This window comes from Caenorhabditis briggsae, assembly GCF_000004555.2.
Source record: "Caenorhabditis briggsae complete genome, chrIV, whole genome shotgun sequence".
Lineage (NCBI taxonomy): Eukaryota > Metazoa > Nematoda > Chromadorea > Rhabditida > Rhabditidae > Caenorhabditis > Caenorhabditis briggsae.
Window position 1 is genome coordinate 12,799,836 of NC_013487.2, and position 16,821 is coordinate 12,816,656.

The 16,821-nt window shown below is 37.6% G+C and overlaps 7 protein-coding genes across 7 annotated transcripts in view; 3 read left to right on the forward strand and 4 right to left on the reverse strand.

The window, feature by feature from the left end:
- Positions 1–1,713: 1,713 nt before the first annotated feature.
- On the forward strand, positions 1,714–7,379 carry Cbr-cha-1 (the record flags this gene model as incomplete). Its single annotated transcript, XM_002634467.2, has 10 exons — positions 1,714–1,791; positions 1,846–1,895; positions 2,488–2,629; positions 2,689–2,861; positions 5,026–5,302; positions 5,498–5,666; positions 5,713–5,954; positions 6,003–6,226; positions 6,768–6,966; positions 7,023–7,379. The coding sequence occupies 10 exons, from the start codon at positions 1,714–1,716 to the stop codon at positions 7,377–7,379; spliced, it is 1,911 nt and encodes a 636-aa protein (XP_002634513.2).
- On the reverse strand, positions 2,945–4,321 carry CBG08306 (the record flags this gene model as incomplete). The annotated part of the gene is made up of 5 exons (XM_002634468.1): positions 2,945–3,078; positions 3,507–3,914; positions 3,974–4,043; positions 4,108–4,192; positions 4,245–4,321. The coding sequence occupies 5 exons, from the start codon at positions 4,319–4,321 to the stop codon at positions 2,945–2,947; spliced, it is 774 nt and encodes a 257-aa protein (XP_002634514.1).
- A 944-nt stretch (positions 7,380–8,323) lies between the features above and the next one.
- Positions 8,324–9,636, forward strand: CBG26482 (the record flags this gene model as incomplete). Its single annotated transcript, XM_045236070.1, has 3 exons — positions 8,324–8,330; positions 8,616–8,839; positions 9,562–9,636. The coding sequence occupies 3 exons, from the start codon at positions 8,324–8,326 to the stop codon at positions 9,634–9,636; spliced, it is 306 nt and encodes a 101-aa protein (XP_045098778.1).
- Positions 9,637–11,259: 1,623 nt separating this feature from the next.
- CBG26481 lies at positions 11,260–11,316 on the forward strand (the record flags this gene model as incomplete). The annotated part of the gene is made up of 1 exon (XM_045236071.1): positions 11,260–11,316. One exon carries the CDS (start codon positions 11,260–11,262, stop codon positions 11,314–11,316), a length of 57 nt encoding a protein of 18 aa, XP_045098777.1.
- A 357-nt stretch (positions 11,317–11,673) lies between these two features.
- On the reverse strand, positions 11,674–12,398 carry CBG08303 (the record flags this gene model as incomplete). Its single annotated transcript, XM_002634466.2, has 2 exons — positions 11,674–11,805; positions 12,255–12,398. 2 exons carry the CDS (start codon positions 12,396–12,398, stop codon positions 11,674–11,676), a joined length of 276 nt encoding a protein of 91 aa, XP_002634512.2.
- Positions 12,399–13,613: 1,215 nt separating this feature from the next.
- On the reverse strand, positions 13,614–13,910 carry CBG08302 (the record flags this gene model as incomplete). The annotated part of the gene is made up of 2 exons (XM_045236072.1): positions 13,614–13,633; positions 13,679–13,910. 2 exons carry the CDS (start codon positions 13,908–13,910, stop codon positions 13,614–13,616), a joined length of 252 nt encoding a protein of 83 aa, XP_045093735.1.
- Positions 13,911–15,496: 1,586 nt separating this feature from the next.
- CBG08301 overlaps positions 15,497–16,821 on the reverse strand; it is a gene marked incomplete at both ends in the record, with an annotated part of 8,229 nt that continues 6,904 nt past the window's right edge. Inside the window, one exon of the mRNA XM_002634464.1 lies at positions 15,497–15,638. Within this exon, the coding sequence (XP_002634510.1) occupies positions 15,497–15,638 (142 nt within the window). The remainder of the gene's footprint in view (positions 15,639–16,821) is intronic.

Sequence of the window (16,821 nt, forward strand, 5' to 3'; positions counted from 1 at the left end):
TAAGTTGAGAAAAGTAGATTTTCAAATTTTAATACCCTTAAATAAAAATTTGGTTCAAAATAAAGTTTCCAGCACTTTCAAAGGAATAAAAACACTGCTCACTTTGGAGCTAACGTCCAAAAGTTCGATTCCCTCTTTTGCTGAATAGTTGTTTTAGTCTTTTTTTGGCTGGGAACATTCTCTTCGTTTGTTTAAGGTTTTCGGGTATAAGCTTTCTTCTCGTAAGCTTGACCAAATTCAACTCGGTTCCTGTAAGAGATATCGAAAAAAGTTCAACTTATCAAAGATTTTTGATCTTACGATGAACATGTTGTCAGTTGATCATTTTTTGATATCACTCACGAGAAACGCGAAAGATCGGTTGCAAGGAGATTTATGCGGCCCTGCAGGTTTGAAGGAATTCCTTACGATCTTGCATGTCATTCAAGAAGTGCATTTCTTTTTGTATGATCTAAGGCATTGAAAAAAATATTGATCTGATTTTTCTGTGTTTTGTAAAAGACCTTATAAGGTGAAGCTGAAGAAATGATTTTTGCTGTATAAGAAAACGTATTCCCATTCGTAATGCCCAGAAAGGTGCACAGAGTGGCGGATCATATGTGTGCACAGCTCATTTATCTCGGTTCCTGTAAAAGATATCAAAAATCTGCCAACTAATAACATATTGGTGATATTATGATAAATATTTTGTCAGTTAACCACTTTTTGATATCTCTCACAGCAACCGAGATGATTGAGCTCCAAGTATGGGGTGGGCTTCCACAGAGTGGCGCCACAATTAGACGGACTGATAAAAACGGTTTATCTTTGGACATAAGAATCTTGGAAACACGAAAATTGGTAGAATAATGTTACATTTGATTCAAAGCTACTGAAATTTTCAAAGCGATTCCTCAAGTCTAGATATTTTATGATTGTCCAAAGATGAACGGCGTAATGTTTCTTGTGATTTTCAGGAGATGAAGCATCTTTGACGAGCGATAACTAAGCTTAAAGTTGATCAAATAATCTGAAACTTGTTCAGTTTAAACTTGTTCAGTTTGTTCAGAATTTTTGTATTCCAAATTCTATCTCAATACAATGCTTCAGTCAAATTTTATGATAGTGCAAACTTGAGTCTGTCCTCACTTCTTAATCGGAAGATTCTGGTTTTCGTGAAATCCTCTAAAAGATCAAAGTGGTGTACTTTCTTCTCGAAAAAATGATAAGAATGTACTATCGTTGCGGGAAAAAAAACATTCTTATGAACTTCTCCCAATCAGTCCTAGTCCTCCTACCCCTATTTTTCGCCATCTCTTGATTTCCTGCTCTTCCGTAGTTCCATCTCCTTTCCCACCTTCTCCTCAGCAGCTTTTTGCTCTTTCCCTAGAGAACATGAGCAACCTTTCGGTTTAATTAGATTCCCCTTCACGAATTCACGCTGATTCTTTTTTCCACCTCTTCTACTTCTTCTTCTCCAGAAGACCACAAAAAATATAGTATCTAGCGAGTGCATCTTCTCGCTAGCTGACGACATCCTCCTTTTCATCCATTAACACGACGTCTTCTACTGGTTCTCTTCTCATTTTGAAACAGAAAAAAAAGAGAACTCGAACCGAGAAGAAGAAGAAGAAGAAGAAGAGAAAGAATAGAAGAACTAATTAGTTCGGATAACACTATTTTTTGTTTCTAACACACAATTCTCCCATTCTTGGTCTCCTCCTATTTTGAAACATGAGAATTGTTTCATTATTCTTGAAGAAACAGTTGTTGTCCACACAGATTGCCTACCGTAATCTGAAAACTGTGAAGGTACTTCTTTAAGAGTAGGAAACATTTCTTTCAAAAGTTAATCATAATTTTCAGACCGCATTGCCAAAACCACCAGTCCCAACATTGGAGGCAACACTTGACAGGTATAAATAAACCCAAAATTTTTGTTAATCTAAAATCAAAAAATTGACCTATTCTAAAAGTGGGAAAGATATTCAAAATTCCACATTTCCTTGTTTCTAGGTCGAATTAAAATGTCGTGCATCCTCTAATCGAAGCCAATCCGAACCATCAACTTTGAGCTCGATTATCTCGATTCCTATGAGAGATATTGAAACTTTGTCAACTGGTAAAATGTTTATCATAATATCACAAATATTTTATCAGTTGACAGATTTTTGATATCTTTTACCAGAAGTGAGATAATTGAGCTTAAAGTCTAAATATCAGTGGACACATCTAGTAGAAGCCCATCTCAAACGTACATTTTGAGCTCGATTATCTCGATTCCTATAAGAGATATCAAAAATTTGTTAACTGATAAAAAGTTTATTATAATATTCCCAACTTTTTATCAGTTGACAGATTTTTAATATCTTTTACAAGAAGCGAGATAATTGAGCTCAAAGTTAAAGTTAACGGTTTGGGTGGGCTTCTACGAGAGGAAATACGGTACCTTCTATTACAATGCTAGTATAAGTTTTACAGTAATCTAAAATTCAACAAAAATTCCAGATATCTCGAATACGCTGCTGTCGTTGCTGTTGGCCAAAGAGCATCGCTTGCCACGACCCATGATGCTGCACAGAAGTTCGTTCGTCAAGCAACTCCACTTCAGGAACAACTTCTGGAGATTTCTCAGAAGTCGCCAAACTGGGTAGTTCCTTATTTTATCATTTCTTTAGTTTACAGGATTTTCTATTACTGAATTTGTAGGCCACAAAATTCTGGCTGCCTGAAATGTACATGCGTGTTCGGATCCCAACTCCAGTCAACTCGAATCCAGGGTATATCTTTCCAAAAGTGAAGTTCGAGACACAAGAAGATCACATCAAGTATACGGCACTGTTGACAAGAGGGCTTTTGGAGTACAAGAATTTGATTGATACGTGAGTTGGGAGAATTGACGATAGAGACAGAGAAGGAAACTTTAAGGTGGGGGACATGAAAAAAAACTATCTAGAACTTTCGTTCAAACCAGCCTGTTTGTAAAAGCGCGTGAATTCGAATTTATTTCTTCATTTTCGGCGTTTTTCCAGATTTTTTCAGACTTTTCAAGTTTTTTGTTAATTTTTCCCCCAATTATCTCGGAAAACCGGAAAAAATCTGGAAAAAAAGCCGAAAATGAAGAAATAAATTCGAATTCGCGCGCTTTTACTCCCAAAAGAACTAGAAAACTCGCACTCGGTCACCAGTTAACACTTTGGTTTTCGATGCGTTTTTCTCCACGAAGTAATTTTTCGATTTTTTTTACTTTTTTATGGGAATCTACATAATTTTCTAAACAGAATAAAGCAATAAAAATTTTTACCGCACACCACCTTTAATGGGCCAAAAGGGGATTTATAAATATCTGTCGTATTCGGATCTAACGAAGAACTGGAACGATTGACTAAAGATTCGGGGCACTCCGATAGTGACAATCATCCCATCATCGCGTTTGAAATCGAAATAACCAGTGATAATGATGTTTTGTTCAATATACCTGAAGAGTACATTTGTCTTTGTTTGATACAAATATTGATAAAACTCACTTCTTATACGCGACCAGAAAACGAATATTAGATTCCGTCTTCTGAACAGTACGGACTCTATTCGTAATTCCGTCAATGTCCATTCTTCAATTTCTGCTTGAAAGTAGTTCAACTTCGGTAGTTCACCAGCCAAGACCTTCTCTAGGTAAGCAATCATATCCTGGTTGGTGATCCCTGACTTGTAAACACTGACAAACTCAAAGTTTTGAGAGATTAACTGATCGAGAGTCATCCACTTCGAGTATGAGCAATAAAAATGCTTCAGCGTTTTTGGTAGATCATGTTGAAAATCTTCTTGAACTTTGCATCCGATATTCAATGCAGTTGTGACATTTACGTTATCCAAAATGTATAAGAGATCCGAGTTGGTCATTTGAACTGCTTCTCCAGTGATATCACAGTGTTCCACTGAAAAGAGTGAACATATTTGAACAGAAAAATCGATCGATTAGTTCTGAAAAACTCACCTTCAGAAGATCCACGTCCATTGATCCAATCAATGATCCTTTTTGTTTCTTTCGGTTTTTGTTTACTGATCTCCAGTTGGTAGATTGGTGGTCAGTTGAGAATCTCGTCCAAATGTTTTGCAAAAATAAAAAACCCAGAAATCGGATTCTTTCCTGAAGCTCGAATTCTCTTCTCGTCGAGGAGAGCATGGATTTTCCTGCCACCGAACATGATTACTTCTAGAAATTGATTAATTGAATTTAAAAGTTTTTTTATTTTCAAAATAGTTACCTGTCGGGAATCTTACATCCACTCTGCCTGAAAAAAAAACCAGCAGTCACCTTGTAAATCGTTATGCGGATTTTCATGATGAATCACACTGATTTCTGGTATTTCTTAAGAGCATATTGAGAATCGAACTTTTCGTTTTTTTTTAAATGAAATTTTTGACATCTCGGGTGCATTTCGGAGAGCAGTTCGAGTAGTTGATCCTGGAATGTTTGATGAGAAAATTTAATTTAAACATTCAACTTACAAATCAAAAGTGGATAGCTTAGACAGTGCCATCTCGAGAGGGTTTCTGGGAAGCCTCGAAAGATTGGTTGCTGAAAGAAAAGAGTGGAAAAGGGGGAGTAAAGAAGAATGAGTGAATATGTTGGCATAGAAGAATGGTAGGAAGACACATGTGTGCTATTGATTTGTAGCTAGAATTTTTATGATGTCTTCAAGTTTCATATAGGGTCAAAAGGATACTTTACAGAATATTTTAAGGTGTCAGACAGGGTCATAGGGGTGCGTTATAGGGTATCTGGGTATTTTGTTTTTTGGGAAACCGTCTCGGCTAAAAAGGAGACACAGATTTCACCAAGACAGCGTCAGCAAGCTCCGAGAAAAACCTTTAGCAACATAAATAAGACGACCCGTCCGGCCCACCCACATCGAAGCGGTGCTCACCCAGTTTGCACTCCAGGCAATCTCGCTTTACCTATAAAAAAACGAAAGTATCAAAATTTAAATCCAGTGGGCCCGAGATACAAAAAAGTTTCCCTTGGTCACATCAGCCGATTTCCAGAAAACAAGTGTGCCGTGAAAAGTCGACTGGTGCTCAAAAACTCCAGATGTGCATGGAACAGTACGATCGTGTGCTCAGCTGCTACCGTGAGCCGGGAGTCGGAGAGGATACGCAAATTCGAAAACAAAAAACCAACGATGGAAATGAGCATGTGTTGGTGATGTGCCGTAATCAGACATTCATTCTTCACACTAGAATCAATGGAGCCCTAGTTTCATATGCGGATGTTGAGCATCAATTGACAAAGATTGAGGAGATTTCAAAGATCAATCAGAATGTAAGAATGATTAGGACCTGTAATAGAAGAGCCCCCTTCTCGGCTACTGTCACAGGTATCATAAAGTTGTCAACTGATAAACTGTTTATTTTACTATCAGTGGACACATCTTGATATCTTTAACAGGAAATGAGATAATTGAGCTCAAAGAAGTGGTACAGGTTTCATTGGAAGTACTCAGTTTTGTATATTCAGAATACCACAAAGATCGGCGCATCTGGTGTGGGTCCACGTGACGATGCGGCACTGTTCTGGCAAGATATGCTAACCGTTGAGCAGAACTGCAAATCTTATGAATGGGTCAAGTCTGCGCTCTTCGTGGTTTGCCTGGATATGGAGGATAATGTGAACTATGGAAAGAATGGTACCTGTTTCTGAAAATTATTAGTACCTTAATTGTTTTGTTTCAGATATTCTGGATATTCCAGCCAAGGAGAAGGAGTTTATTGCTCGTGGATACTCCACTTTAACCGGTCATGGATCATCCAAATTCGGACTCAATCGCTGGTACGATGCCACTATTCAACTGGTTGTTTCTTCAAGTGGTGCTAATGGATTATGCATCGAACACTCGACTGCAGAAGGTATTGTGATTATCAACATGGCTGAAAGTGCAATCAGATATGCTCAAAAGTACTTTAAGAGCAAAATGGTAAACCTTATCTCTCAAAAATTCAGGAACAAATTTTCTAAATTCCAGGTGTGGAATGATGTACGCAATGTGCACCCGAAATCGCTTACCTGGCATTTCAGTGAAAATTCCAGAAATATTCTGAAGAAACAAGCCGAGGTTTTTGACGAGTTGGCGAATGAGATGGAACTGGAAGTGCTAATTTTCGATGAGTTTGGAAAGGATTCGATTAAGAAATGGGGTGTTAGTCCGGATGGTTTCATTCAGTTGATTATGCAATTGGCACATTATAAGTGAGTTTTTTCGAAAGACGTCTTCAGGTTCATTGTGTGGTTCAGTGTGTGGAAAGACCTTTTTCGAAAACGGTTTATTTCGAAAATTCTGTCGGAACTTTTTTTTGGAAGTTTCGTTCTAACATTCGAGCCACTAAACTGGGCTCGGTGCATTCTTGGTCATTTAACATGGTGGCCTAACTTCTGCAAGTAAAGTTTTCTAGGCCACCAACTTTCGTGGTCTAGAAACTGTCTCAGATGCACCTAATGCGTTTTCTGGGCTTTTTTTACATGGTGGCCTAATTTTCGCAAGTTAAGTTTTCTAGGCTAAGATGGTAAATTCAAACAACACAAAAACAAGTATCAGGTCATTTCTAGACCATAGAAGCTGATTTCCCAGAAAACTCGACTTGCAAAAGTTAGGTCATCATGTTAAAATGATCTAGCAAACACACAAGGTGCACATTAGACCATTTCTGGACCTTCAACTACAGTAGCATAGAAAAATCATTTTGAGAGTATAACACAACATAACACAACAAGGTCATAACTGGCTTTCCAGAACCCATGGCCACCTGGTCTCCACCTACGAATCTGCTTCTGTCCGCCGTTTTGGTGCCGGTCGAGTCGACAACATCCGTGCTAACACTCAAGAAGCTCTGGAATGGGTTACTGCAATGACTTGTAAAAAGGAAACTAAGGAACGCAAACTTGAACTTTTCAAGAAAGCAGCCCTCAAACAGGTCAAGGTTACCCTTGAGGTGGGAGATTTGAAACTTCAGGATCTAAAGAACAAAACGAAATTTTTCTTTTTCAGAACATCAGTGGTTACGGTATCGACAATCATCTCTGTGCTCTGTTCTGTCTGGCACGTGAACGAGAAGAAGTGACTGGAGAAGAGATCCCATCACTTTTCATGGATCCATTATGGGCTGAGGTGATGAGATTCCCATTATCCACGAGCCAAGTCACCACATCCACTGACATCACTGATTGCTATCTGACATATGGAGCCGTGGTTCGAGATGGATACGGATGTCCGTATAATATTCAACCGGATCGTGTCATTTTTGCACCGACCGCTTTCCGAAGTGATCGGAGAACTGATTTGACTCATTTTAAGAAGAGTTTGGGAGATGCGATGAGAGATGTAAAGGGTTTATTGAGCAACTGATTACTGATACAGCTTTGTAAAAATGTGCCAAACTATCGTATTCCCTCTAAAAAAGCCCACTCAAACCGTTAACTTTGAATCAGTTTATCTCTGTTCATATGAGAGATAGCGAAAATTTGTCAACTGATAAATTGTTTACCATAACATCATCAATATCTTATTAGTTGACTAATTTTGATATCTCTCATAGGAATCCAGATAATTGAGCTTAAAGTTGACAACTTTGGTGTGCTCCTATTTTTTTTCTTATTGCTGATTTTTTTCCACACATAATTTATTTATTTTGCTTTGATTCCCTATTTTTCTCCTGTAATATTTGTTTGGCAATAACAAATCTCATAACATGTAGATTTTTATATACAGATGATCTCTAATAATTTATATTCTCCCGAATTGTAAAAATATTTGTATTTTCAAGATATTTTTGGGATTCAATAGTACTGTAGTTCATTTTGGAATGAAGTTTTTATTTGGAAAAGTTTGGGGTTTTCTCAATTTTCGGCTTCAAAGAACTACCGAAACAACCTGTAATAGAAGGGCTCTCACACTGTGAAACTTAAGCTCAATTATCTCAGTTCCTATGCAAAATATCAAAAATGTGTCAACCAATAAAATTTTTGTGGTATTATGATAAGCAATTTATTAGTTGACCAGTTTTTGATATCTTTTACGAGGAACTGCGATAATTGAACTCAAAGTGCACGTAGAGGTTGAGCTTCTACTAAAGAAAATACAATATAAATAGTACCGTAACCCCCGTGAAGTCCGAATGAAAAAAAGCAAAGACTACAGGTATCAGAGGAAGAGGAAAAATCAGTACTCAGTTACAACGGTCAAGTTTAGGGGCTCTTTGGCTTTTAGCATTTAGGTACCCGCAGTCAGGGATTCATGACTTCATGGACGATGGCGACGATTCGCAGGATCTCAGGTGCTATGATTGAAAAATGGCAGGTAAGGAAATAAGTTGACAAAAAAATGAAAAAAGGCAAATTACAGATTCTTCCTGGTTAGTAGGATTCAGAAGACTCGAGGAACCAGGATTTTGATGACTCAGATGCTAGGATTTCAAAGGGAGAGGTGACGAAACTTCAAAATTTTGTCGGATTTGCGAGAATAGTGTAAATTTAGAAAGCACGTCTACTGTCACACTGATACCAGAATTCTGGTTTTTCAAATTTGAAAAGTTGTCAAGGTGAAAAAGTGAAAAAGAAATTTCAAAAATTTAGAAATTTTCAGTCGGTGAACACGTATTCCAAGAAGGCGCCAACTCCGACTACTCCGCTAACCCAGTCAACGCCGTCTGGAGGATCAGGGCTTCAAGGACGATTACAAGGATTCGCAGGATCTCAGACGAAGGTAAAAAATTAAGCAGGAATTTTCAAAAACAAAACGAAACTTTCAGTAGGTGGACTGGTATTCCGAGAAAGCATCAACGAGAAGGCATATACTCCGCCAACACCGTCCACGTCGTCTGGATATTAGAACTCATGAACTTTATTTTTTTGTGATAGTTTTTTTTGCATTTTTTGCACGCGCTTCTTACTTGGTTCTGATTTTTCGAGGACTTCATGGACGATCGCAAGGATTGACAGAATCTCAAACAATGCTAGGATTATGAAGTCAGAGGTAAGGGAATAGTGATTGAAGTTTCAATATTTTTAAATTGCAGAATCTCCCTGGATAATAGGATTCAAAAGATTCAAGGACGACAGGATTTGATGGTAACGACCGCTCGGATACAGATGCTGGGTTTACAACGGTCAAGTCAGTTTACAACGGTCAAGTTTAGGGGCTCTTTGGCTTTTAGCATTTAGGTACCCGCAGTCAGGGATTCATGACTTCATGGACGATGGCGACGATTCGCAGGATCTTAGGTGCTATGATCGAAAAATGGCAGGTAAGGAAATAAGTTGACAAACAAATGAAAAAAGGCAAATTACAGATTCTTCCTGGCTAGTAGGATTCAGAAAACTCGAGGAACCAGGATGTTGATGACTCAGATGCTAGGATTTCAAAGGGAGAGGTGAGGAAACTTCAAAATTTTGTCGGATTTGCGAGAATAGTGTACATTTAGAAAGCACGTCTACTGTCACACCAATACCTGAATTCTGGTTTTTCAAACTTCAAAAGTTGTCAAGGTGAAAAAATGAAAAAGAAATTTCAAAAGTTTAGAAATTTTCAGTCGGTGAACACGTATTCCAAGAAGGCGCCAACTCCGACCACTCCGCCAACACCGTCCACGTCGTCTGGATATTAGAACTTGTGAACTATATTTACTTTTTGTTGTGATTGTTTCTCATTTTTCCTCTTTCCGCGCGCGCTTGTTTTTTACTTTGTTCTGGTTTTGTGGTCATTGTCGGCTTCGAAGGATCAGGGCTTCAATAACGATTACAAGGATTGGCAGGATCAAGATGCTAGGATTATGGGATGAAAGGTGAGGGAATAGAAATTGAATAAAAACAAATAAATCAAAATTACAGATTTTTTCTGGCTACTAGGATTCGATGACAACGATCGGTCGGATTCAGTTTTAGGATTTTAAAGAGATAGGTGAGAAAATGGTTTTTTTTCCTCAAAATTATAATTGAGCCATTCAAAAAAATTTCGGGCTCTAAAAAATATTTTTATTTTTGATCTTTTTTGGAACTTGAAAAAATTTTTTGAATTTAAAAAATATTGAAAATATTGAAAACTTGGGGAGATTTGTGAGAACGGAGTAAATTTAGAACGTCCATCTACAGTTGTGCCTAACGCGCGTCTACAGTCGTACAGCCTGAATTTTCGAGTAAAAAAGAATCATTAAAGTAATAATAATTGGGACGAAATTTTTAATAAAAAATTCGACAATTTTCAGTCGATCCAAGAAGGCCCCAACTCGGACTACTCCGCCTACTCTGTCAACGTCGTCTGGATATCAGAACTCTCTTGAACTTGATTTACTTTTTTGTTATCATTTCTCATTTTCGCTCTTTCCGCGCGCGCTTTTTACTCAGTTCTCGTTTTCTGGAGTGTCTTCTGGTCTTGACGTCTTCGCTGTAGTTCTCCTTCTCCTCGTTGTTATCGTATCTTTGAAATTTGTGTTTTTCCATTAGAACTTCTCTCGGTTATGGGAAATTTATGGGCAAAATGGCGATTCGTAACATCCGTATCTACTTCGTATTGTGGATTTCTGTATCTGTCTCTGTCTTTTAAAATCTAATCTGGATCTAGAAAATAATTCAGCTGCTCTGAACCAAAATCTAAAAAAAATATATAATATGGGTTATTAAAAACTTATGAATATGACCTCATGGAACAAAAATGAAAATGAAAAAAGGGTTGAGAAATGAATAAAAACGAATAAAGGGTTCGAAAATGAGTAAAGCTTCTTAATGAAAACCAGCCTGTGCCGCGCATTCGGCGCTTCAAACAGCTGGCTGGAGCGCCTTCGGCGCAATTAGACCTATTTAGTTTACTATTCGTCGCTTCGCTCCTCTCTCTATTTTTTATAGGGTCACGTCAAATTATATTTAATTTTCAAGATTTTCAAAATTTGCGGACAAACAAACAAATATACAAACCGAGAAAGAGACGCAACTTTATTTATTTATTATAAGAATGATAATAAGTGTTTTATTTTCAGGGACCATTTTATATTAATACATGGTTTAATATCGATTATTGAGTTATTGAAAGATTTTTTTGAAAAAATGGTTCCTCATCGTCATAATCCGAAACCGAGAATCATAGATCCAACTGAAATGTCGGCATTGTTTGGGTTACCGTAAAACCTGTGTTAGACCTCCGGAGGCTGTTTTTCCTCCCAATTTTTCTGAAATTTTTCCGAACAATCGGTAAATTCTCATTCAAAAAATTCGCAAAAAATCTATCAATTTCACAAATGTTGAGCATGTTTTTGGACAAAAAAGTGTTTCGAAAAATTTCTATGAAATTGTAGTTTTTAAAAACTTTTCCACTGAAAACGTACGAAAATTTTCAATTTCAAACAACATTTTTGAGGGCCATTCTATTTTTCAGAGCCGCTCTCGCAGGGCCTGTCTATTAGAGTGGCCCTCCTATTGAGGGGGCCCTTCTAATACAGGTTTTATTGTTATTTTTTTCAGGTGTTTTACAATTAGAACATTTTTCCAATTTCAAATTGCAGATATAGTTCCGTATTATGTTTATAGATTGTGTATCAAAGTTTTCATGTATATCGAAAATTGTCAATAACCGGAATCAAATGCCTATAGTGTAACACTTTGAAAATGACCAAAACATCATGAGATCAAAAAAAGAGAGAATGAAAGTGAGTTTACAAAATGTGTAATCCTCCTCCTCTACCAAGAACTCTTGAAATCAGTGGACGTCTTCTGAGTGGCACGCCTTCAGCATCTAGAATTTCTCGACGTAGTGGTTCGTTTTCTTTCCATCGGCGGGCGACTAGCTGAAAATTAAAAATTATTGTTGAAAATGGAGAAAGTTGGGCGCTAAAAATATTTGGCCTTGAAATACAGAATATTGATAACTTTATAAATGGGCAGTCAGAATGTCAATGTTTAGTGTAATTTTAGTAAAAATAATGTAATTAAAAAATAAATAATTGAATGTTCCGGAAAGTTTGAAGCCCACTTAATACGTTTACTTCCAGCTAAATTATCTGGGTTCTTTGGAAAGGAACCAAAAAATTTACAACTGATAAATTGTTTGTCATAATTTCAGAAGTGTTTTTTCAGTGGAAAACTTTTTGATATCTTGCATAGGAATTGAGGTGATTGAGCTCAAACTTGACAGCGTTGGTGCCCTTATATTACAGGTTTTACGGTAATTCAAAAGTGAATTAATGTTATGCTCATTCATGTGTCATGACATAAATTTTGTCTCATTTCCACTCACATCTCTACCTGCAACTTTTCCAATGGCTCTGGCATAGGTAGGTACAACATTCGGATTCCTAACTGGAGGCATATCATCCTCTTCTGGAAAATATGGAGGCTCCATATTTTCACCAACCCTAGACCCTCGTTCTAGACCCAGCATGGTAAGGGCAATAGATTCTGCAAAAACTTAATTTATGGGATTTAAGGAAATTGTGCTTACGAAATTATTTGAAAAAAGTTAAATGAAAAAAATTGATTTACCTCCTATCAGTACAATCAGCAATAATAGAATCTTCAATGAACTCATCATAGTAAAAAATATTAGTTGTTGATTCTTCTACTAAAAACTGTTGGTTTATATATGTCTATGACACGCTGATTGATGACGTGGGTCTGATGAAAAAGAAGCAAAAGAAGAGAAGATGATGACGACGGAAAAGTGAGAATCTCTTTTTTGGGGACGATTGGGTACAGTAAATCAAAAAGAGACCAATCAGAAAACGGGAACGCCTTCTGTCGAGACGAAAAAGTGCTTCACACAAAACACGATAGACTTAAAAGAACGCAAAATGATGACGGGATATTTTTGATTTTTGTAGTGAAGGTAGGAAAACGTGTGAAAAATATTGAAGTAACTTTTCAAAGTTTCCGTACATCGACTGTATAATTTAATGGTTCAATATTCTGGATTCAGGATTCCAATGAAACGGTTTTTCTGAGTTCCCAGCATGTCGTTTCACGAGAACTGTGTTCCAACTTCCGCTAGAAATCGTTCAAAATGGAGCATCAGATACTTGTTTTCCGGATTCCACGCTTTTTTTTTCCGGAGTTTCAGAAAAGTGTCTGCGGAAAAACCTGAAAATTCTGAAACTATGAATTACTATAATAACATTGTAAAATTTGGAATTTCAGAAACAGAAATTTCCCAATTCCCAAACTTTCAGATTCGGAAATTTAGAAATTCGAAATTTCGGATATTTTGGTAATTCAGAACTTTAGAATATTTTTCAATTTTGGGATTCGGAATAAATTTCCAAAAATGATAGATTTCCAAATACCGTATAATCTTTATTAGATTGTTCAAACGTATCTTCGGAGGGCCCTTCTATTACAGGGGCTCTCAAATTTTTTCCAGCCTTTCTCGGAGGGCTCTCCTATTTGAGGGGCCCTCTTAATAAGAGTTTTACGGAATCATAAAAAACTGATATTCAAAACTTCTATCTAGACTATTCAGGAGATGAATCGGGGTGAGTGGGTGAAATCTGAATTGTTCAGTACTCGAGAACTACAGGGTGCGGCAAAAGTATGGTAACACATTCAAAGTGATGTAACTTTCCCAAAATAACCCGTATCAACATGAAAATTGGACAATAGTTTACTGAATACTTTCTAAATCTGAAATTATAAAAATTGTTCGACGCGGTTGCCTTTGTTCCTCACAACATCGATGAGTCTCTTCGGGAACGCATCTACCGTGGCAAGGGGGTATTTTGGAGATAAATTGACCCAGTCTGAGATCAAACTTGATTTCAATGGCTACAAATTTGGTTCTGGACGTGCTTGGACCCTCGACTGAAATATTCCATATGCGGAATAGTCCAACAGATTCATTTCTGGCGACGAGGGTGACCATTCGCAAGTCATACTGAACATTGAAAAACTGGCCGTGCATCATGGCTAAATGATTTTTGTCTTGTCAGCGGGAGCAGAATCCCGTTGAATAGTCCAAACATGGTTTTAAAAATTGAATTTGGCCCACCGAAGAACATAACCCTTGAAAATTTCTGCATATTAGTCCTTTCTGTTGATTTTCACCCCAAAATCTACAAAAATTAGAATTTGGAGGTTGTTGCACCAAAAACCATGACGTTCTGATGATATGAAACTTTTTTCATGTTACTATGCTCATTAGATAGCTCAGATCTCGGGGAAGAAACTAGATAATTTTTCAATGAGAATTCGACTTCCACCGTCAAGAGTTTCTCGTTGACAAACATCATATTCATGTGTTCATTTTGGCACGTGCCAGCAAATGTCGATTTGCACTTCTGGCCGCGTACCAGATTGTTGTTTCCCGACAGAATTCCAGTCTTTTGAGCACGATATGGGGTCAGTCCAATCTCACTTTTAGCGGTTCTACTGAGTGGCTGACAGCTCATTCGGAGCTCCAGGCTCATTTTTTCTTTCTTCGGTGCGGATTTTGACAAACTCGTTTTTGGACGGTCTTGCATTTCTTCAGAATGATCAAAGTTTGAGATCTTATGTTTTTTAGACAGTTCTTGACCGTATTTAACTAATCAAACCATGCCATGGTTATCCACAGGGTTGTTCGTGAGATTCCAAGAGCTTTTCGATGCTACCTGTGCCCACCCCTCTCTTGGCCACCTCGACGAGGGTACCTAGGTGTATAGAACTTGTCACCATTTCTGTAAAAGTCACCCAAAAGAATTGAAAATATGGTGATAAGGTAATAAAGACATGCTGAAAATAATGAATATATATTCAGGACACTAAAAGTACGCCTGCGCCCACCAGCTTGCGCGAAACTTGTGTTACCATACTTTTGCCGCACCCTGTATAATACATGCTACAATAATCCCCACTCACGCTCTCAAGCTAAATTTCCAAAAATGAGCCTACTTGGAAACGGAATCAGAAAACACTGATACTTTTTTGGGTCCACCTCCATCACATTAGTTCTCCTCAAACTACCGTACCCCACTGATTCTCCAAAATGATCTTGTGATTTTTTACAACCAGAAGTTTCCGATTCTCGATGCATCTTCTTCTGTTTTCGATCAACTAAAAAAAGAAGTAAAGAAGAAGGAAAAAGAAAAAGTTCAGAGAAGAAATAAGAAGAGATGACAGTTCATCAGTCGACGGCCGTCATCAAACATGTTGGTCTTTGAAAGATAACGTTGTACGGGAGATACACCCGTAGATGAGGGATGATGATGATTTTCTCTTTTGATTCTAGTGATCTGTATTAGGGGATACGGAGATGTAGCTATAGTTTTATTGGAGAAAAATGATACATAGAAAACAGGAGAACAACAAAAGAAAGACCTACATAAGATTAGAACACAAAAAAAAGTTAAAACAAGAAAAAATATTTGAAGCGGTGAGGTATTGAAGAAGAAAATGTACAAATTCATTCCAACAGAAAACATACAAGGGGGATTCAGAAGAGATGGATTCAGGGGCAAACGAGAGACAGGATTCACAGGGTGGGTTCAGGAGGGATCAGGAGCATAGAATTTAGAAACAAACGGTGTGGGTGGAGTGTCTGATATGGAGGTCCTTGGCGATCATTTCGGCAGTGATTGGGTGCATTTGACTGCGTCCTTTGAGGTAAACATCACGAGCCTTTTTGTTGGCAACTGGCCACTGGGCGAGGTCTCTGAAAAATTAAGGGATTGATTTAGGCCAAATGTTATGCGAGATTTGCTGGTATTTTTTTTTGGTTGAAAATTCTGAATTTTCAAAAATGAAAAATAGAGAAACATGGCAGACCAATAATTTTTTATCTGAAATTGGTTAACTTTGGACGTTAAAAAGAAATTCACATATGTTGGTATATGCTCGAATTGAAAGCCCACCCTATACGAGCACTTAGAGCTCAATTATGCCGGTTCCTATGAAATATACAAAAAACTTGGCAATTGATAAATTGTTTACCATTATATCACCAATATTTTATCAGTTGGCATAATTTTGATATCTGTCATAGGAACCGAGAAAATTGAGATCACACATAGAGTGGGCTTATGATAGAGAAAAAGTAAATGGTGTCGTTGGATAAAAGTGTCACGACTTTGAGCTCAGCGCAGTTTTAAAAAGTCTCAGAGCTAGGTTGGTTTCATTAATAATCTTTCCAGTACTGTACTCTCAAAACGGTACATGCTACTCACCGGTAAATTGGTCTGCAGAACTTCAGACGTCCTTGTGAGTTGACAAAATCAAGAGCTTTTGGAATGCATGCCTCCCACTTGGACTTGATACACAAACGAAGCCAGCTGAAACATAATTCCTGATTTCCCAGAATCTCTTTCCTCCCAAACTCACTTCAACAATAACTCTGAATTTTGGGACTCATTCAATTTGTACAACTTATTCAATGCATCCAACTTCCAATGCTCAATCGGTGGATTATGTTGCCATAGTTGGGACAACAACTCGATTTGTTGAAGTGGTTGCATGGCATAATAATCGTCTCCTGTGATATCTCCCACAGTATGCTCATCAGCGTCAAGCCATTTCTTGAGTAGAACCTCGCAGGCTTCCACCATAGACTGTCCGTAATTTGGTTTCTCTGGTGGCATTCCAACTCCATTGAACCAGATATCAAAGTTAATCGAGTCCAAGACCTCTTTCTGATCCGCAAAGTATTTATAGAGATGATCTTTCCACTGCCAACTATCGATTGCTTGATGAGCAAAGGTTTTCAGATAATCCTTGAGGTATGCCTCAAAAACTTCACTTCCTCCAAGTTTCTGTTCCAAATAGAAGAGCAAAGCAGATCCCTTTTCATATGGGACACACGAAAATGCAACATCTGGATCCACATTCGTATGATCTTGAAT